Source organism: Saprolegnia parasitica (assembly GCF_000151545.1).
Source record: "Saprolegnia parasitica CBS 223.65 unplaced genomic scaffold supercont2.46, whole genome shotgun sequence".
Classification (NCBI taxonomy): domain Eukaryota; phylum Oomycota; class Saprolegniomycetes; order Saprolegniales; family Saprolegniaceae; genus Saprolegnia; species Saprolegnia parasitica.
Window position 1 is genome coordinate 172,323 of NW_012156440.1, and position 16,785 is coordinate 189,107.

The 16,785-nt window shown below is 54.9% G+C and overlaps 7 protein-coding genes across 7 annotated transcripts; 2 read left to right on the top strand and 5 right to left on the bottom strand.

Moving 5' to 3' along the window:
• Window positions 1–1,186: 1,186 nt before the first annotated feature.
• On the bottom strand, window positions 1,187–1,896 carry SPRG_09466 (hypothetical protein; the record flags this gene model as incomplete). Its single annotated transcript, XM_012348664.1, has 2 exons — window positions 1,187–1,348; window positions 1,432–1,896. 2 exons carry the CDS (start codon window positions 1,894–1,896, stop codon window positions 1,187–1,189), a joined length of 627 nt encoding a protein of 208 aa, XP_012204054.1.
• Window positions 1,897–4,037: 2,141 nt separating this feature from the next.
• Window positions 4,038–4,621, bottom strand: SPRG_09467 (hypothetical protein; the record flags this gene model as incomplete). Its single annotated transcript, XM_012348665.1, has 3 exons — window positions 4,038–4,225; window positions 4,331–4,448; window positions 4,496–4,621. 3 exons carry the CDS (start codon window positions 4,619–4,621, stop codon window positions 4,038–4,040), a joined length of 432 nt encoding a protein of 143 aa, XP_012204055.1.
• Window positions 4,622–6,366: 1,745 nt separating this feature from the next.
• SPRG_09468 (hypothetical protein) lies at window positions 6,367–8,658 on the bottom strand. Its single transcript, XM_012348666.1, has 4 exons — window positions 7,969–8,658; window positions 7,265–7,925; window positions 7,059–7,216; window positions 6,367–6,999 (listed from the first exon to the last, which is right to left on the bottom strand). The coding sequence occupies exons 1-4, from the start codon at window positions 8,631–8,633 to the stop codon at window positions 6,543–6,545; spliced, it is 1,941 nt and encodes a 646-aa protein (XP_012204056.1). The 5' UTR covers window positions 8,634–8,658; the 3' UTR covers window positions 6,367–6,542.
• A 718-nt stretch (window positions 8,659–9,376) lies between these two features.
• On the bottom strand, window positions 9,377–10,564 carry SPRG_09469 (hypothetical protein; the record flags this gene model as incomplete). The annotated part of the gene is made up of 4 exons (XM_012348667.1): window positions 9,377–9,947; window positions 9,971–10,037; window positions 10,094–10,439; window positions 10,491–10,564. 4 exons carry the CDS (start codon window positions 10,562–10,564, stop codon window positions 9,412–9,414), a joined length of 1,023 nt encoding a protein of 340 aa, XP_012204057.1. The 3' UTR covers window positions 9,377–9,411.
• Window positions 10,565–12,245: 1,681 nt separating this feature from the next.
• Window positions 12,246–13,696, top strand: SPRG_09470 (hypothetical protein; the record flags this gene model as incomplete). The annotated part of the gene is made up of 6 exons (XM_012348668.1): window positions 12,246–12,733; window positions 12,789–12,946; window positions 13,133–13,145; window positions 13,195–13,354; window positions 13,411–13,509; window positions 13,559–13,696. The coding sequence occupies 6 exons, from the start codon at window positions 12,246–12,248 to the stop codon at window positions 13,694–13,696; spliced, it is 1,056 nt and encodes a 351-aa protein (XP_012204058.1).
• A 698-nt stretch (window positions 13,697–14,394) lies between these two features.
• SPRG_09471 (hypothetical protein) lies at window positions 14,395–15,509 on the top strand (the record flags this gene model as incomplete). Its single annotated transcript, XM_012348669.1, has 7 exons — window positions 14,395–14,519; window positions 14,571–14,664; window positions 14,705–14,844; window positions 14,892–14,982; window positions 15,031–15,186; window positions 15,234–15,322; window positions 15,365–15,509. The coding sequence occupies 7 exons, from the start codon at window positions 14,395–14,397 to the stop codon at window positions 15,507–15,509; spliced, it is 840 nt and encodes a 279-aa protein (XP_012204059.1).
• A 41-nt stretch (window positions 15,510–15,550) lies between these two features.
• Window positions 15,551–16,702, bottom strand: SPRG_09472 (hypothetical protein). The gene has a single exon (XM_012348670.1). The coding sequence runs from the start codon at window positions 16,668–16,670 to the stop codon at window positions 15,612–15,614; it is 1,059 nt and encodes a 352-aa protein (XP_012204060.1). The 5' UTR covers window positions 16,671–16,702; the 3' UTR covers window positions 15,551–15,611.
• Window positions 16,703–16,785: the final 83 nt, after the last annotated feature.

Sequence of the window (16,785 nt, forward strand, 5' to 3'; positions counted from 1 at the left end):
ACGGGACTCCGTGGAGGCAGGGCGACCGCGCCAGCGGGGCGAAAGCACGGGAGGGCCAGCGACGTCTCATCTCCTTGACGGCCGCCGGGGACTCGACGGGCCTGAATCGTCGAGGGGCATTGAGTGCCGAGCGCGCGAAGAGCGGCGCCATCGGCGCGACCACCGACCGCTGCCAGCGACCAGCACTTACACAGCAAAGGACGTAAGACACAGAGCACACAGCACGCCGGAGCGCGCCGTGGCCCTGCGGGCGACCTTGGAATGGCGTCACCCAAATCCAGCCAAAAATCTCAAGCTCACACAAGTGTAAAAGAAGGGACTTGACATCTTGGCCAAGAATCGAGCCCAAGAACGACTCGGACGACGAGTCCAAACGCAAAAAGCGCGCCGTCGGTGAAGATCATCCTTTCGTCGTCGGCAAGAAGATGGCGGAAGCCGCCAAAAAGGCTAAGGTCCGGAAGGAGGCCGACCACGATGATGATCCTGGCGAGTTCAAGAAGCGGCAGAAGGCCAAGGGTGCTGCGGCGAAGAGAAGCACACGCTCCGCGATTGTACCAAGGAGACGAGTACGCAGCGGAAGGAGGCTGTGAAGCGCAGCTCGATCAAACCCGGAAAGGCGCCCTAGAAGGTGGACATTTGAATAGATTGCCATAAGTCCACAACGTGTATGACTTACTCGTGATATTGTGAGCGAGAGGGTCATCGTAGAGTCTACAGCTGTCCTGTAACGGCAAGCTATCTTGTGATAGCCGTCTCCCAGTGGGGTGTAGCTGTCGTGTGATGGCTACCGCACAAGAGGTCAGAGGTATGGTGCGTGGTATGACCGTATCCGCCTTGCTCCGAACGCCAGGCAAAGGGAGGCAGTACACCGGCGTGTGTACTAACAGGCAAACAGGGAACTAACACTAACTGACTGCTGGAGCTCTGGCCACGGGCTCCTATACAGTCCTATCCTAACGGTTTCTCGGTAGGACTATCTTACTGATAGAATGATACAAACACATCTCCGTGTCTCGCTCGACCTAGTGGTTGTACAGCTGTGCAGATACAAATATCCAGTGCTCAACCACTGTATGAGGCGTCTACTGCCACACACCCTCTGTTGAGGCAGGTCGTCGATCTTCTTGTGGACGGCAACCAGATTTGCATGAGCAGCAGCCATCGTGCTGACGACATAAGGCTTTATCTAGTCTTCTTGACGGACGAGCTCACCATCGAAGTAGCGGACTACAATGTCCAAGATGGTAGCAGGCACATGCCCCGTGAAAGCTTGCGTCGGGCACACGCCACCAAGCGACTCGGCTGGCGTCTGGTTGAGGTTGACTTGAACCAGCGGTAAGAGATACCCCTACTGCTCAAGGTTCAGTTGGTACTTGCGCAGCATAACCCGTAAGACTTGGAGAATATCGCGGTTCAAGCGCCCGACGGTACCATTGCGCCACAGCTGTAGGTCCAAATAAACTGGTCATCGACTTTGTAGGCTTGAGCCAGCGCTGCAACCACTTGGTTCTTGAAGTGACTGCCTTGGTCCGACGCCCACACGAGCGGCAAGCGAAACCGCGTAGCCCAGTGCATCAAAGCGTCCACGACCGAGGCCGCGTCCGCCATGAGACACACCACGAGCTCGCAATAGTGCGTCAAGTCGTCTTTGAGCACGAGCACGTACTTGGATCCCTTGAACGAGTCACCCAAATAGAGGAAGTCAAAGTGGATACCTTCGTTAGGACGATTGGCATGCCAGATCTGGCTGTGCGGGCGCTGAATCACGCGCCCACCCTTTACGTGAGGCCAAAGCAAGCACTGATTCATGAAGGCCGTCAGCTTGACGTCCAGTTGATGAAGTCTAAAGAGCCGCTTCAAATGCATCTTCATCGCAAACTTGCTGCGGTGGCCCATCGGTCCACAATGCGCAACAGTAAAGAGCCGCTGCTCCAAAGCCAAGGCGTCACTGGGGATTTATATGACATCCTTGTCGGCCGACATGTCCGGTACGGCGTCTTGTCTCTGTGCAACCTTGATGTCGAACAACCTCGGCCACTTAAACACTCCTCGTCCAGAGGATGCAGCTTCCGCTCTTGGGCAACGTCTTCTTCCCCTTCTTCTTCGACTTGATCAGACGAAGCAAACGGGCTTGCTCGTGCTCATTTTCTTCCACCTTGGCTGCAACTTGTGGCCGCGAACGCTTCACGGCCTTGTCTTTCGCATGGCCCCATCGCGAAATCATGCCTGTTCAGGCGTTGTGCTCGCCATTGATATGCTCGATCGTGTAGGGGTATTGCGTAATGTAGCTGGCCCATCGCGCCAGCTTGCCACGCTGACCGGGTTTCCATTCTCGGCCGGGTGCAAAAGCATTAATATGGTTCTTGCGGTCGGTGAAGATGCGGAATCCACGTGGCCGCATGAGAAGGTACTCAAATTTGAGGCATGCCTTGATGATCGGACATGCCTCTTACTCGATCACGCTCGACTTGCGCTGAGCAGTCTTCCATACGAAGCAATACGTTCCGCATCTTGGCGAACACCTTGGCCGCTGATCTAGCGACCGCGCCATTTGAGCTCCTTGTAGAGCTTACACTTGTTGGGGTTGAGCTTAAGGTTGTACATCTGGCACATCGCAAAAAAGCGATAAAAGGAGTCAAGAACGTTGTCGATGGTCTTGGCAAAGTCCAAAACGTCGTCAATCGAGACGAGCGAACATACGTCGAGGAGCCCTTCCCCGTCTGCCGTGTTTACCATCGTGTTCCAGAAGAACAACGCCAAGTCCACACGTCCTTGCATGACGCGGGTGGGCGTGTCCAGCAAAACGAAAGGACCCCATGACACCGCTTCGCTAGCGCTTCGCCGGCGGCATCTGCCAGAAGCCCTTGAGCAAATCAAAGATGCCAAAGAGCTGCACGTCCTTGAGCTTGCCCATGATGACCGACGAGAACGGCATGAACGCCACCATGGGCACCGTCATTGCTTGACGCGTCGGTAGTCGATCGTAAGCCGAAAGTAACGCAAACAGTCTCCGTCGTACCATTCATTGAAAGGCTTGCTGATGGCCGTGCCCTCCGGCTTCGACACGGGGTTGGTCGGGCTGCAGAACGCTGATCCGTTGTTCTTCTCGATCACGCCATCCCGCTAAAGTTGACGACCGAACATATGGAAGAAGCGCTCCTGGTACGGGTTGAGCTTGCGACCCTTACAGCTGCACGGGCTCGCATCCATCATGAGCTTGATGTCCATCGGCTCGACGTCTGCTGGTGGGTCCGTGCCGCGAAAGACTGTGCGCCAAATCTCGTAGATCTTGACGATCTTCGCGAGTCGTTCAAAGCCCTCCGCAGGGAAGCCTTCCAAGATCGAGCGAGCCAGCATGCTCTCATTGCAGCAGCTTCTTCTTGATCGAGACGGTCCGTGTCAAGCGTGTCGTCCACCCGCATCGTATTGAGCTCCACAGCGAGGCCTTCGAGGTCGTTGTCTTCACGCCAAAGATCGTTTCCGTCATCCGGGCTGACCGAAGGAAACTTGCTCAAGGAGACGTTCGAGATCGATTCCGAGCATCACCAGCACGTCGTTCGACACCAGATACTCGTCGCCCTCGTCGACAACGTAGCACGCGTGCAAACCAGGCATGTGGACGGGATCGGCAGCCGTGTGGAGCTGCAGACGCAACGGAACCTTCTTGTCCTGCTGCAACGCCGTCTTACCCACAGCCACCCCAAGCTGAGGTTGGTTCAAGTTGATGACTTCAAGGTCGGGCATCTTCTGCTTGAGCTGCTCAACCATCTTGACGGGAAGATGTTCAGACCGCAACCACTATCCGGCATACAAGACAAGTCGAGAACGCTGTTGAGCGTCAAAATCATGTGATTTTCACTTCCCGCGAGGAACTGACCGAGTCGGGAGAACGCTTTGAGGCGACTCAGCTTGGTCTTCTTTGTGTCGCCGCCACCGTTGCCGCCTTGCTCGCTGCCGCCGCCGCCGCGATTACCGCCTTTCCAGTTTTGTTTGATGGCAGCTTCTTTCTGTTTTGCGTTCGCACTCGGGCAGTCTCGCTATTTGTGCTTCTTGCTGCTGCAGTGCCAGCACGGACGTTCCTTCCCTTCGTCCTTGCTGTCCTTCTGCACTGACGGCTTGGTGTCCTTCAGCTTGAACTTGCGCCTCTGCTGTTCTTCTTCGTCGTCGGACGACTTCTTGTCGCGAAGGTGCTTTGTCTTGGGGCTCCACGACTTGCAGAGAAGCGCTCACTTCAGGAAGATCTTTCCGAGGTGCCTGAGGTTAGCATGCTCCTTGACCGCCATCTTTTCATCCATCAGCTGCTTCACGTCCGTCTGTCGTTCTTGCGGACGGATCCGTTCGACAAGCGTCTCGAGGACCTTGGCCTTGGGCTTGCCGTTCTCGAGCTTCTCGGTGAGGCCATGCTCTTCAATCATATGCGAGACCTTGAAAACAAAGCTGTTGACCCGCTCTTCGATATCTTCATTGTTGTGGTCGAGGGCGAGCGAGGTGAAACCTTGCCGTACGTCAGTAACGTCTTGTTCGTCTCCTTGTCGATGATGCCGCTGATAGCTTCCCAAAGCTTGTCTTCGGGTACGTCCAGCGAGTTGCAGTCGTCTAAAAGGCCCCACTTGGTCTTCATCAGGACCTTGAGAAACCCACGGGAACGAATCGCAGACCGGAACACACGTCGCTGCGTAGCTCCGGCTCGTTCGTTGACAATCCCACCGCATGGAGGTCTCATACTCGAGGCGCGCCCGCTTCCACTCGACCACATCGCGGAGGGCGATACTCTTGAACTCCGGGTGCACAAGCTGCTAGAGCACAACGACGCCGCTCATCGCCACCGCCGCTTGTCCTGGAGCCGTCGTGGCATCTTGAGCGAAACTTGGTCGCTAAAGTTCACTTTGTGACCGTATCCGCCTTGCACGTGGCCCAGCAGTACTATGCATGAGTGTAGACGTCCCTGCCAACATTGCCGCCGCCCGCTTCTTTGCCGCTCCCGAAGCGCCCCGTTTTTTGGGCCGCACCAAGATCACGTTGCCGATCGTCCTGCACCGCGACCTCCAGTCGTTGACGCCGCCTCAGTCGCTGGCGTCTCTCGAAGACCTCAACACACTGCGTAGCTTTGCCGCCGCCGACAAAGCCTGGAAGGCCTTTACACAGCGAGTCGTCATGGCCCTCACCCGCGGCCCCCGGACGACCACAGAAGATCGAGACGAGCCCCCGCGCCGCCGCCTGCGCAGCCACGGCCCGGCGAACGAATGAAGAAGAAGGAGATTGCTAGTCTCTACGTATGCGAACTCTTTGTGACAACGAAGATGACGCGAAACACGTTCATATATATATCCGCCTTGCTCCGAACGCCAGACAAAGGAAGGCCGTACTCCCGAACACCGGCGTGCGTACCAACAGGCAAACAGGGAACTAACGCTAACTGACTGCTGGAGCTCTGGCCACAGGCTCCTACTCAGTCCCATCCTAACGGTTTCTCGGTAGGACTAACTTACTGATAGATTGATACCAACACATCGTCTCGCTCGACCTAGTGGTTGTAGAGCTGTGCAAATACAAATATCCAGTGCTCATCCACAGTATGAGGCGTCTACTGCCACAGATTGATTGAGCTGACGACAGATTGATTGAGCTGACGGCGACTCTCCAGGCCGTCCTAGCATTCTCTAGGCATTTAGAAGATCCACGATTCTCGGAACTCTTTTGGAAGATTGATGGCGAGCTTTTCGGGTGGTACGCTCACGCGCTCTGAGCCCGAGTTCCGTGAAGAGTACGAAGCTTTGGTTACTGAGACGCTCGCTGAACAGAAGATCACGGTGGACAGCTACGGCGGACACTAAAGACCGCATGGAAGGCAAAGCACATAGAGCCCCGCCAACAACCTTGCCCGATATGCTTCTACCACCGTGGGTTGTACTGCCCAGGTCATCGGCCACGAGCCCACGATGCATACATTTTCAACACGCTTTACCAACACCAGAATAAGCGCCTACGCGACGAACAAGCGGCCCGAGAACTCATCAAAAAATGGAATGAGGTACTACACAAGATACGAACACAATACAAGTACCTCGCCAACGAACACATCGACATTGCTACCGGTAAGGAAATCATAGACTTCCGTCAGGACAACAATATACATCCACGCCACCGCCGCCATCTCAAGTGTACACCGTGGTCCACGACCGCGCCAGTCACAGTATCGCCGGCACAAAAGCAGGGCTCGGCAAGATCACCAGTGTTTTCACGACCAGTTGCACAGCGCTACATGTTCAATGACCAAGATTAGGATCACGCAGACCCAACACAACACTCAACACAACACGTACACGACACACTCGACGCCCAATGCCCTGTGGTTAGAAAGGTTGGCTCACAACAATCGTCGATTCCAGCGACCTCAACCAACGGTAAATAAAAGCTACTTGAACCTAGTCTCTGACCCCAACAAAGCCTTCCGATATTGGATTTGAATGTAAAAAGCTTTGCCGGATGTTCATTACGTCGTGTCGCCTTGGTACCCATCGCGTCTTCCAGGACCTGACAGCTTACCACTTGTTGCGCAACTCGTTCGTAAAGAGCGAAACGAGCTCGACCCACGCCTGCGTGAACGGATACTTGGCAAGAATGTCCTTGCCGATAACCTTGACGCGCTCGAACACAACTGCGTCTTCCTTGGAAGGCTTGGCGCCGTTCAAAAAGTTCGTTTGCGCGCCCTGGAGCTTGGCCTCGACAGCTTCAATCGTAAAGTTGGCCGTCGTGATCGCGCCCGACGCAGGCTTGGCGACCTGCTCGTCCGGCTTCATGGCCGGGAACAGCAGCACTTCCTTGATGTTGAACTTGTTGGTCAAGAACATGGCAATGCGGTCGACGCCGCAGCCCCAGCCACCCGTCGGCGGAAGGCCGTACTCCATAGCTGTGCAGAACGACTCGTCGTGGGGTTGAGCTTCGTCATCGCCAGCCGCGGCTTGGCCCATCTGCTCCACGAACCGTTCGCGCTGAACCCTACGAGCATGAAAAACAAGTATGAGGATAGAGGAGATATATATATGGTGGGAACGCACACTGGGTTGTTGAGCTCCGTGTACGCGTTACAGATTTCCGAGCCGGCGAAGAACATTTCAAAGCGCTCCGTGAGGCCGGGCATCGACCGGTGGTACTTGGCGAGCGGGCTCATGACCGTCGGGTGGTCCATGATAAAGAATGGCTTCTTCCAGTTTTCCTAGTGCCCAATAGTGAGACACCATTGATAGACAAATGCGAGACGTACGCGGTTGTCTTCGATGAAGTGCGCCACGAGCTTGTCGAGGAGACGGGCAAGCGATCGCGGCGGAGCGCAGTCGAGGTCGTACTTCTTGACGAGCGTCTCGAGGACAGCGACGCACTTTTCGGGCTCGTTGATCGGGATCTTGGTACCGGTGGCCTCCTCGATGGCGCTGACCATCGAGATGCGCTTGTACGGCGGCGAGAAATCGATCGTGATCTCTTCGCCATCCTTCTCGATCGTGATCGTTTGACCGCCAGTGATCTCCTGAACCATGCCGGAGAACATCTTCTCGGTCATGTCCATGAGATCGTTGTAGTCAGCGTACGCCTGGTAGAACTCGCAGCTCGTGAATTCCGGGTTGTGCGTCAAGTCGATGCCTTCGTTGCGGAACTGGCGGCCGATCTCGTACACGCGGTCGAGACCACCGATGATGAGTTGCTTCAAGTAGAGCTCCGGAGCGACGCGCATGAAGAGGTTCATGTGCAAGTCGTTGTGGTACGTCACAAACGGCTTGGCCGTCGCACCACCGACGATCATGTTCATCATTGGCGTCTCGACTTCGAGGAATTGGCGAGCATCAAGGAAGCGACGGATGTAGTTGATGACCTTGGCGCGCGTCGTGAAGACCTTGCGGGTTTCGTCGTTCAGGATCAAATCCAAGTAGCTACGAGAGAGTCAATAAATGTCATCGAGAAATAATCAAGTACCGCTGGCGGAAGCGAGTGTCCTGGTTTGAGAGCCCGTAATGGGCCTTCGGCAGCATGTGCATGCACGGCGAGAGGAGCACGATCGACTGCGGGAAGATCGAGAGCTCGCCCTTCTTGGACTTGCCCGGGAAGCCCGTGATGCCAACAAGATCACCGCGGCGAAGCGACGCGTGGATGCGGGCGTAAGCTTCCGCGTTCACATACGTGTCAATGCTCGACATGACCTGGATGCTGGCACCGTCCGCGTTGAGACCGTAAAAGTGAAGCTTGGCACCACTCGCACGCTTGCTCATCAGACGACCGGCGACGGACACGAGCTCAGTGGCAATGTGTGCGCCGGCCTCACAGCCGTGGTACTTGGCGACGAAGTCCGGGACGGAAGACGTGACTTCGAACTTGTGGGGATAAGGGTTGATGCCATCGGCTTCAAGCTCGGCGAGGAGTTTCGTGCGGTTATCGAAGTACGCGGTCGGGTCCAACTCGTCGTCCGCATCGGCCGTCGCCTTCTTGGCAGCCGTAGGCGCCTTAGCGGCCTTGGCAGCTTCCTTCTCGGCCTTGGCAGCAGCGGCCTTGGCGGCCTTTTCGCGGCGCTTGAGCTCATTCTTGCTGAGCTTTTCCTCGCCGGCAGGCGGTGGGATGGCAGTGGCAGCGGCTTCAGAGCTCATCGTGTCGACTGGACGGGATTTCCTGAAATAAGCTGCTGCTCAAAATCTCAGGTATCGAACCTCATTGGCCAAAATGCTTCGAAATCCAAAAATGCGTGGCCCGGCACTTTTTGTCATTTCCAGTCGATTGCGCACACCAATCAGGTGCTTAAAACCGCCAAAATGCACCTGACGTGTACAAAGCGGCTACAAACACTACACAAAAGATTATTTATGCAACCAGATGAGGTCCCTCAATAGATGCAAAATGAAGTGCTTTTAGGCTCTTGTATTTTCATGCAATCTGGTGCTCTTTTGTATGCTTCAACTTGAGACTAAGTGGCAAGGCCATGCTCTTGGTGCTGGAACCACAAGAATGCGCCAAATGCGGGAGGGATCGGCCACCGCGATCGTCTTGCGGACCCGCCACCACACGAGTTTGCGAAAGGCTTGGAGGACGGGGCACATCAGAGCGACAAAATAAGCGAGCTGGATGATGACACATGTACATTCTGGTATACTCACATTGACGCTAACGTTAATGCTTAATGCAAACTTTCAGGTGAAGACGCTAAAATGGCGTCGATCACTCGTCAGCCGAAAATCTTGCGTTTCGCACGGCCATCGAGCTGGTGCTGTCTAACCTGATTTGAAATAAGGACCAGACTTACCTGATGTCGGTGTACGAATGCGCGGTTCCTATTAAGCTTACTCAAATATCTCGTCGAAAATGAAAACGACCAACGCATGTTAATAGTGCATAGTGGTTGTCTCGCGCTAAGACCTGGGAGGCCTGTGCTTAGAGTGAGTGATGACCGCTAATGTCGATAGCGTCAGCGTCATCCGCGCCCCTCGCGACACTGGCTTTGTAGCAAATGGTCTTTGCACGCGTCCACGAGAAGGTGTTATCCCAGCAGAGCACAGCGACGCCTGCGCCGGGAGCCGTCCACGACCCTGCTTCGACTTGGCCGTAGACGAACCGAGTCTTGTCCCAGCCATCAACCGTGTGTTCTTCGGCGCCACCGTCGCCTTGCGTCCGAAACTTGATCGTGAAGTCCACATCGTATGCAAACACGGAAAACTCCCAGCACACCGTGTCGTTGGCGTTGACTCGAAATGGGACTTGGAGCACGCCGCGGGCGCGAATCTCTGCTTCTGTCGCGCCATTTTCGCGAAGCGTTCCATACGAGTCTTTACCGAGGAGTCCCGAAGAAGGCACGACCACACTGGTGTTCGTGCCACCTACAAGTGATAAGTCTCTCTCCATGACAATGATTGGCTTCCCACCCAAGAGCTCGGGCAGCTTCTCCGGAGGGCATACGTTGTATAGCTGTTCTTTTTCGCCGCGCTTAAGAAACCCGATTTTTCGCGCTGGGTGTCGTTTAGCCAGAGCTTGATACCCTTCCAGACAGTTTGGAACACCCACTACGGAGAGTAACGTACATACTGTAGAACCAAACTAGAAGCGATGTCTATCTCACCGGAGTGTTGATAAAAAGAGTCCTTTGCACCATTTCGGGGTAGCACGCCGACGCAAGGGATACCATGTTCTGCACGCGGTTCAGTGCAGGGCGTGAAATGCGCGTGAGCGAGAATCCATCGAGGTCTCGAATCACGTTGCAGCGGACCATCGTCCGGTGCTGTACGCTGAGCTTGTCCAGTGTCAGAGCTCGGTGTTCCATTTCATGGAGCGAGTAAGCAAGCCACTCTTCGTCCGAGACGTTCACCATGAGCCCGTAAATGTCGTAGGCACCAATTTTCTCGAAGCAATACACGTTGTGACTGTGGTCCATGACGTCATAGGCCGCCACTGCGGGCATGTAGCGCCTACAAAGACAACCACACTTGGCCCTCGTGAATATATGCAATAATACCAACTTGATCTTTTCATAGTAGGGAAAGTCGACGACGGTCATGTTGCCAAGTACGATGTTGTCTCGAATTTGGTCCATGCCGTGCTTTTGTCTCAATGCAAGCATGGCAGAGTAGCGCTCGGCAGCCTAAGAATGCAAGGTATGCCACTCGTTGTATACGTACAAACATACCACGGTCACATTGCCTTTGTGTCCACGAAGGAAGCGCAACAGACGCACATTCCGCATCGCGTCGGCCTCGGGTCCACATGGGGGCAGATCGTCTCTCAGGCGATTTTGAAGCTCTGCAAAAGTGTGATTGGCGACGGTGTTCGCTGAAAAGCTTGATATACCGTAGAGAGACTGCTTCTCTTGCTCTGGATTCACAGAGGCGACAGGAAGCTCCGGCAGGACCGTCGGGATCGGCTTTGGTGGCGATGTTGTTGGAGACACGGGGGCTGCACTTGTAACAAAGGCCATCGGCTCCGTGAACTCGGTGACTTCGCGCGAGGCTTCAGCGGAATACAAAAACGAAGAGCTTGCTGCCTTAGATGCATCATTCATGCGACGCACGCGCTCGAGCTCCATCAAGTTGACAGCGTTGGACTGCTCCGTCATACGCGTCACGTGATCTTCCAGCTTTTGATCGCCATGCTCCTTGTTGCAATGTATATAACAACGAACGACAGCTGCACAATACCTTGACTCGACGTGTTCGCTCAGCTTCAGCTAGTTGAATTGCGTCCCCAATAGACTTGCGTCGATCCAAACGGGATTGCAACTGGCATAAAGTGGTGTAATGTCAAGTTGCGCAAGGTCTAACTATACCTCTGCCACGTTACTTTGACTCACGCGCCGGACACGCTCCGTCTCCGAAGCAATCACGACCTCTTTCTTGGATTGCGCCCGATGCATTTCATTGTGCACCTGTCATTTCAACTTGATCGAACATTCGAAATGTAGAGCATCTCACCTGCGCCATTTGCTCGTGGCTGACGCGACGCGCACGCTCCACTTCCATGAGGTGCACGGCTTCTTTTTTGGCGCTTTTGCGGTGCATTTCACCGTGCACCTGGTTCTAAATAGGCTTTGTGTTCTCGTTTTCAGACGTCGTACCCGAGCGAGGTTATCTTCGCTCATACGGCGGCAACGCTCTTCTTCCATCAACAGGACGACTTCGTTCTTCGAGGTCTCTCGGATCATTTCGCTGTGAACCTACTTGGAGTTCTATACCGCAGCGTTTCCCGGAGGCTCTTACCTCGGCCAGGTTCTGATGGCTCACGCGCCGGATGCGTTCCGTCTCCATCGCTGCCACGGCGTACTCGATATTGATTTCGCGCAGGATCTTGGTCTCTTGCTACGTGCAACGTGTTCATTTCGCGTAGGTAGATCAACAAACCTACGTCGCTAGCCGCATGCTCTTGGACGCGTCGAGAACGCTCTTCCTCGGCCGCCATCTTCACGCTATCACACACCCTGAGCGACCGTCTGCCATGCAGCGTGGTGGTACATTTTCGTGTTGCGGCAGATATCTTCGGCCTCCTCCGGCACAGGGTACGGGGTCACGTCCGACGTGCGGTCCGCGGGGCGAGTCTCCATTGCAATGAAAATCTCGAAATGTCCGAACGGGCTGTTGACCGTTTCACGTTTCTCCGGTTTGCCTAATTCCAGGCTTCAAATAGAATCTGGCCGAACCGGACGGACATTATCCGGATAAGATCCGATTGGGATTCCAAGCCAACCAAATTGAGCTCATTTGCCGTCCCGCGCTCGCGACACCATGGCGACGACTCCGATCGCTGGCATTGCGCAGCTCCAGCAGCGACTTTCAGAGCTGGCCCCCAAGCTTGCGCCGCAGCCGATGCCCAAGTTCCAGCCGACGCATTCGAAGGCGACGGTCGGCAAGACGGCACATGTCGCTCGTGGCCTGGACCTGCTCATGCTTATGTGTGCGACCCAAGCGCAGAAGGAAGAGGTGTTGGAGCTTGTTCAGAAGTTCAACAAGTCTCCCGAGTCGGACGAAGTCGCAATCCTCGGCGCATTCGACGCAGCCACCAACGCCTTCAACCTCACGAAGGCCACTTATTTAAGCGAAACGCCAATGCTCGTGCACAACTTTGTCGAGCTCGTTGAGCTGCAAGTCGAAGACCCCGAGGCGGCCGCAGAAGCCATTGATACACTGCTTAAATCGAACGGCCATGACGTGTCGCAACGCTCGATTGCCGAAGAGTGCTTGTCCGTCGCATATGCTCTCCACACGCTTCTCCGGTATTTATCGACGTCATGCGCATTACTTGCTGAGGATGATGTATGCGTTGTGTAGCGCGTTCCCGAGCATCCCATTTACCATCCAGGGCTCACCAGTCGAGATCGACGAAACTACTGAAGTCCTCCCGCTCTTCCTTCCTCTCTTTGCTGCCCCGGAGAAGACCAAGGCGGTGCACACGAAGAGCAAGACCGCGACCAAGAAACGCAAGCAGCGTGTATAATTGTTCCAATATCTAAATCCCGAGCCATTTCGTTGATGAAGGGTAGTTGTTGGGCAGTTTCAACGTTGTATTGCAGGCAAAGCAGTCCAGTCACAAGTGGAGCGAACGATGGATATCCGTGCAGCTGATACTGTGGGCCCAATTTACCCCGAGTCCGAAGAGCTCTCTCTCCGTCTAGCGAACAAGAACATGTACGGCGTGTGGCTTAAGCTAATCGTATGTACGCAATAGCTTACATAGGGCCGAGCGGGCGGCCGAAGGTGAGCGACAGCGCCGCCTCGATGAGCACAAGGACGAGGACGACCAAGCCGCTATCGTTCGTGAAATCAACATCGAATACGCGGTGACTGTCATGGAGGCCGAACGTCAACGACGCATTTGCCAAGACACCTTGACAGAAGTGAATGAATACTTGTGGTGTTGACAATCCTCGCAAAACGAATCGCTTTGTCGTAGGTGCACAAGCAAATGCTGCGGGCAAAATCGATCAAGGACGTGACGAAGCTCGTTGAAACCGAGCGATCGCGCCGCGTCAGTGCTGATCGGCTAACTCGGGTAATTCCATGTCGATCGCAGCATGAATCCTTACGATGCGCGGATGTAGGTCCACGGCGAGCTTGCACCAACGCTATCCAAGAAGGGCGTTGTCGATCCGATGGAGGCTGGGCACATTCGCCGCATGAGCCAAGAGAGCATCTCAATAGTTCACAACGAGCTGCCGTGCACCAAGACGCAAACATGATTAGCTCTCGATAGTGAAACCGAGCGCAAGCGCCGTATTGGTCAAGATGTTGAGTAGGCCTCAGCTAGCTGAATAACATGTACTAGTATGCTTTAAAATGAAACATGTCATGTTGTTGTTGTTGAAGTGGGTCGTCATGTCATGTATTGTCATTTACCGTCATTTACCGAGAAGTGATCCCTGCGGCGCAGCGCAGGAAGGTGAAAATACGCACCTACACCGCTACAATGGAAACCCGATGGACCTCTGGTGTAAATCCTACATGCTGGTCGTTTGGTATCGTATCATCATCGCCCTTTTCAATGCTCGAATAGCTTGCACGTCGAGTTGTGTTTCATTTATACCCTGAAGAATGTATGTACGTGTAGCAACGGTGTACGCGCTGTAGCAGCCAAACGCAACGACGCTACAGCGGCTTATGGTCCCGCCGTCGTCGTGCTTGGCAGCGTGTACAACACCGTTTTTAAAGGATCCATAGAGAGATCTTAGCCCTGTTCTTTTGCGCTCGTTTGAAAGGTATGCTGTGTTGAGAGGTGAGTACAATTGTAGATGAAGGAAATGAAGTGCTGTTGAACTTGGTCACTCGATTAAGTGCGTGGACGCACCGCACCGGTGCTTCATATACACGTCGACAGCACCCGGGCTCCAAGTAAGTACGGGCTAGTGTACAGTTACTGGCAGATACATCTTCGTTGAGCATGGGCGCACTGATTAGCCAGCTCGTGTTCCAGCCGCCGCCAGCGACATACACGAGCTGTCGCCGCTACACGATGCTAGCGACGGCACTGCACAACCGCATCGCGTCCTTTTACATCAAGAATGAGTGCGTCTTGAGGCTGTAGGGCGACCCATGGAGGCTCATGGTACTTGAAAGGCGCGCGAAGTACACGCTGCTCTTTGCCCACGGCAATGCTGAGGACCTTGGCATGATCTACGAGTGGTTTCGCGAAGTGAGCCGCCGTCTGCAGGTCTGGACTGTAGCAATCACAAAGATCTCATGTATTGCAGGTCAACGTCATGGCATTCGACTACACCGGGTATGGCATTAGCGTCGGCGAGCCGTCAGAGGATGCATGCATTGCCGACATTGAAGCCGCGTTTGCGTACCTCGTTGACGTCAAGAAGACACCTCCGCACCTTATACTATTGTGCGCACTCCACCATGTGTCATTGACCAGGACGTAATGAGGTCTAGATACGGCCGGTCGCTTGGCACAGGACCCACAACATACCTCGCGGCCAAGCAGTCCAAGCTGAAGCAACCTGTCGCGGGTGTCATTTTGCAGGTAAGGCCGCGCTTCTGCGAGGTCGGCTCATCGTAGTGGGCATCCTAGAGCCCACTTCTCTCCATCTACCGCGTTGCGTTCCAGTTCCGGTTCTCGCTCCCAGGCGACATGTTTTGCAATATTGATCGCGCACCCGAGATTGCGTCACCCATCACAATCATCCACGGCACGCGGGACGAGGTCATCCCGTTCTGGCACGGCGAGGTAGATGACAAGGCTAATGCACGACTTCGAGTCATCGTTATGCGCAGGAGCTCTTTTTGGCATGCAACCCCGCGTGGCGATCGAAACCGCTTTGGGTCCACGATGCGGGGCACAACAATATCGAAGTGTTCTTAAGGTACATCCCTACCTGCTCAAGGTGACTCAAGGACACATGTAGCGCTTTTGGCGACGGCTTCTTCCAACACCTGCGCAACTTCGTGCATTTGTGCAACGAAGTCGCGACGATCCGCGCATCAGAGGCGACAAGTGGCGCGCAAGAAATGCCTGCATCGCATGTCCAAACTATGCTCACTAGTATCTAAGCCCTGTGTATCCGAGCTTGCAAGATGATCCGACTCAAATTTATGGTACATGGAAGAAGAATGCATTCGTGCTTGATCTTGCTCAAAGCAACAATGACCAGCTTATCGGTGGTGTGACGATCGCGTGTAGCGGAGTGCTTGCGGCGTTGGGACCTGGTTTTCCTGGAGCATGTCGCTACTGAGGCGCTTGCGCGGTGTGGACAACTTGTCCTTGATCAGGCTGCTACCAACATTGGCATCCGTGAGCGCCAAGCTCTTGCGCGGGACGTTGCGTTCGGTCAGTTGCTTCCGGAGCTTCTCGATCGTGGACACGCGTCCCTGCAGCTCCGAGGCCTGCGAAGCAACTTGGGCTTCGAGGGAGTCAACGGTGCTCGCTTGCTCCATGATCAAGCCCTGAAGAATCGTGCATGCCATGTCGCTGCCGAGCTTGCCGTCTGCCATTTCCTTGAAAAGGAAGTGCTCCATGGCGCTATGAAGTGCGCTGAGAGCTGCCGGCAAGATCGGGAGGTTCGTCGCGATCGACCAGATGCGTAGTACCGCAGAGCGAGGGAGCAAGTACGGGCTCTCCTGCTCCGTCGTACTGACAATGTAGGCATCATTTTCGCTGATACGAAGGATTCCCTCTTCGTTGACCCACATGGCATCTTCAGCGGCGAAGGCAGCGGCATTCAGTTCGTCACCTGCCTCTTCGCCGTCCGAGAAGTCCCCGTCGCCAAAGGCTTCGTCTTGGCCAAGTGCCTCTTCTACTTGGCGGTCGGTTTCTTCATCTTCGTCGCTGTCGTCGTCGCTACCATCGTCGCTCCCTGAAGCGCTTTCGTCGCCGCCGTTGTTGTCGCCGTCGTCCACATCGGCCGTGCTCTTCTCAGGCTTGTCTTCACCAGCGTCAAAACCGTAGATGGTCATTCGAGGATCAATGCAGCGGATGGCAGCACGGATGTCTTTGGCCATGAAGCGCATGCGGTGGTCGCTCTCCATGGCGGCTTGCGCCAGCGGCTGCAGTTTGCATACGTGCGCGACCAAACAGGCGCGAGCTTGGCGTAGGGTTTCATCTGTCGCGAGGTAGATGCCAGCACGGACGAAGAAGCGGCGCACCTCATGCAGCGCCACGCACTCTTCCATGTTGGCGACGTCAACGTCGCGGAAGCGGTCCAAGATGGCCATGCCTCGCGTCCAATCCCAAAATGTGTTTATAAAAAGACCTTGCCACCCTGCATACAACAACTTGGTGATATTTTAATGTCCTTGCCGCCAAAAACGGATGGGCGATTTAAATGTT

Excerpts from the sequence above, each read along its gene's own strand:
- SPRG_09468 (XM_012348666.1), bottom strand. The coding sequence starts at position 8,633 with ATGAGCTCTGAAGCCGCTGCCACTGCCATCCCACCGCCTGCCGGCGAG. Across the intron at positions 7,926-7,968 it reads GACACTCGCTTCCGCCAGCG|CTACTTGGATTTGATCCTGA; the intron begins GTACTTGATTAT and ends ACTCTCTCGTAG. Across the intron at positions 7,000-7,058 it reads ACGGAGCTCAACAACCCAGT|GGTTCAGCGCGAACGGTTCG; the intron begins GTGCGTTCCCAC and ends TCATGCTCGTAG.
- SPRG_09472 (XM_012348670.1), bottom strand. The coding sequence starts at position 16,670 with ATGGCCATCTTGGACCGCTTCCGCGACGTTGACGTCGCCAACATGGAA.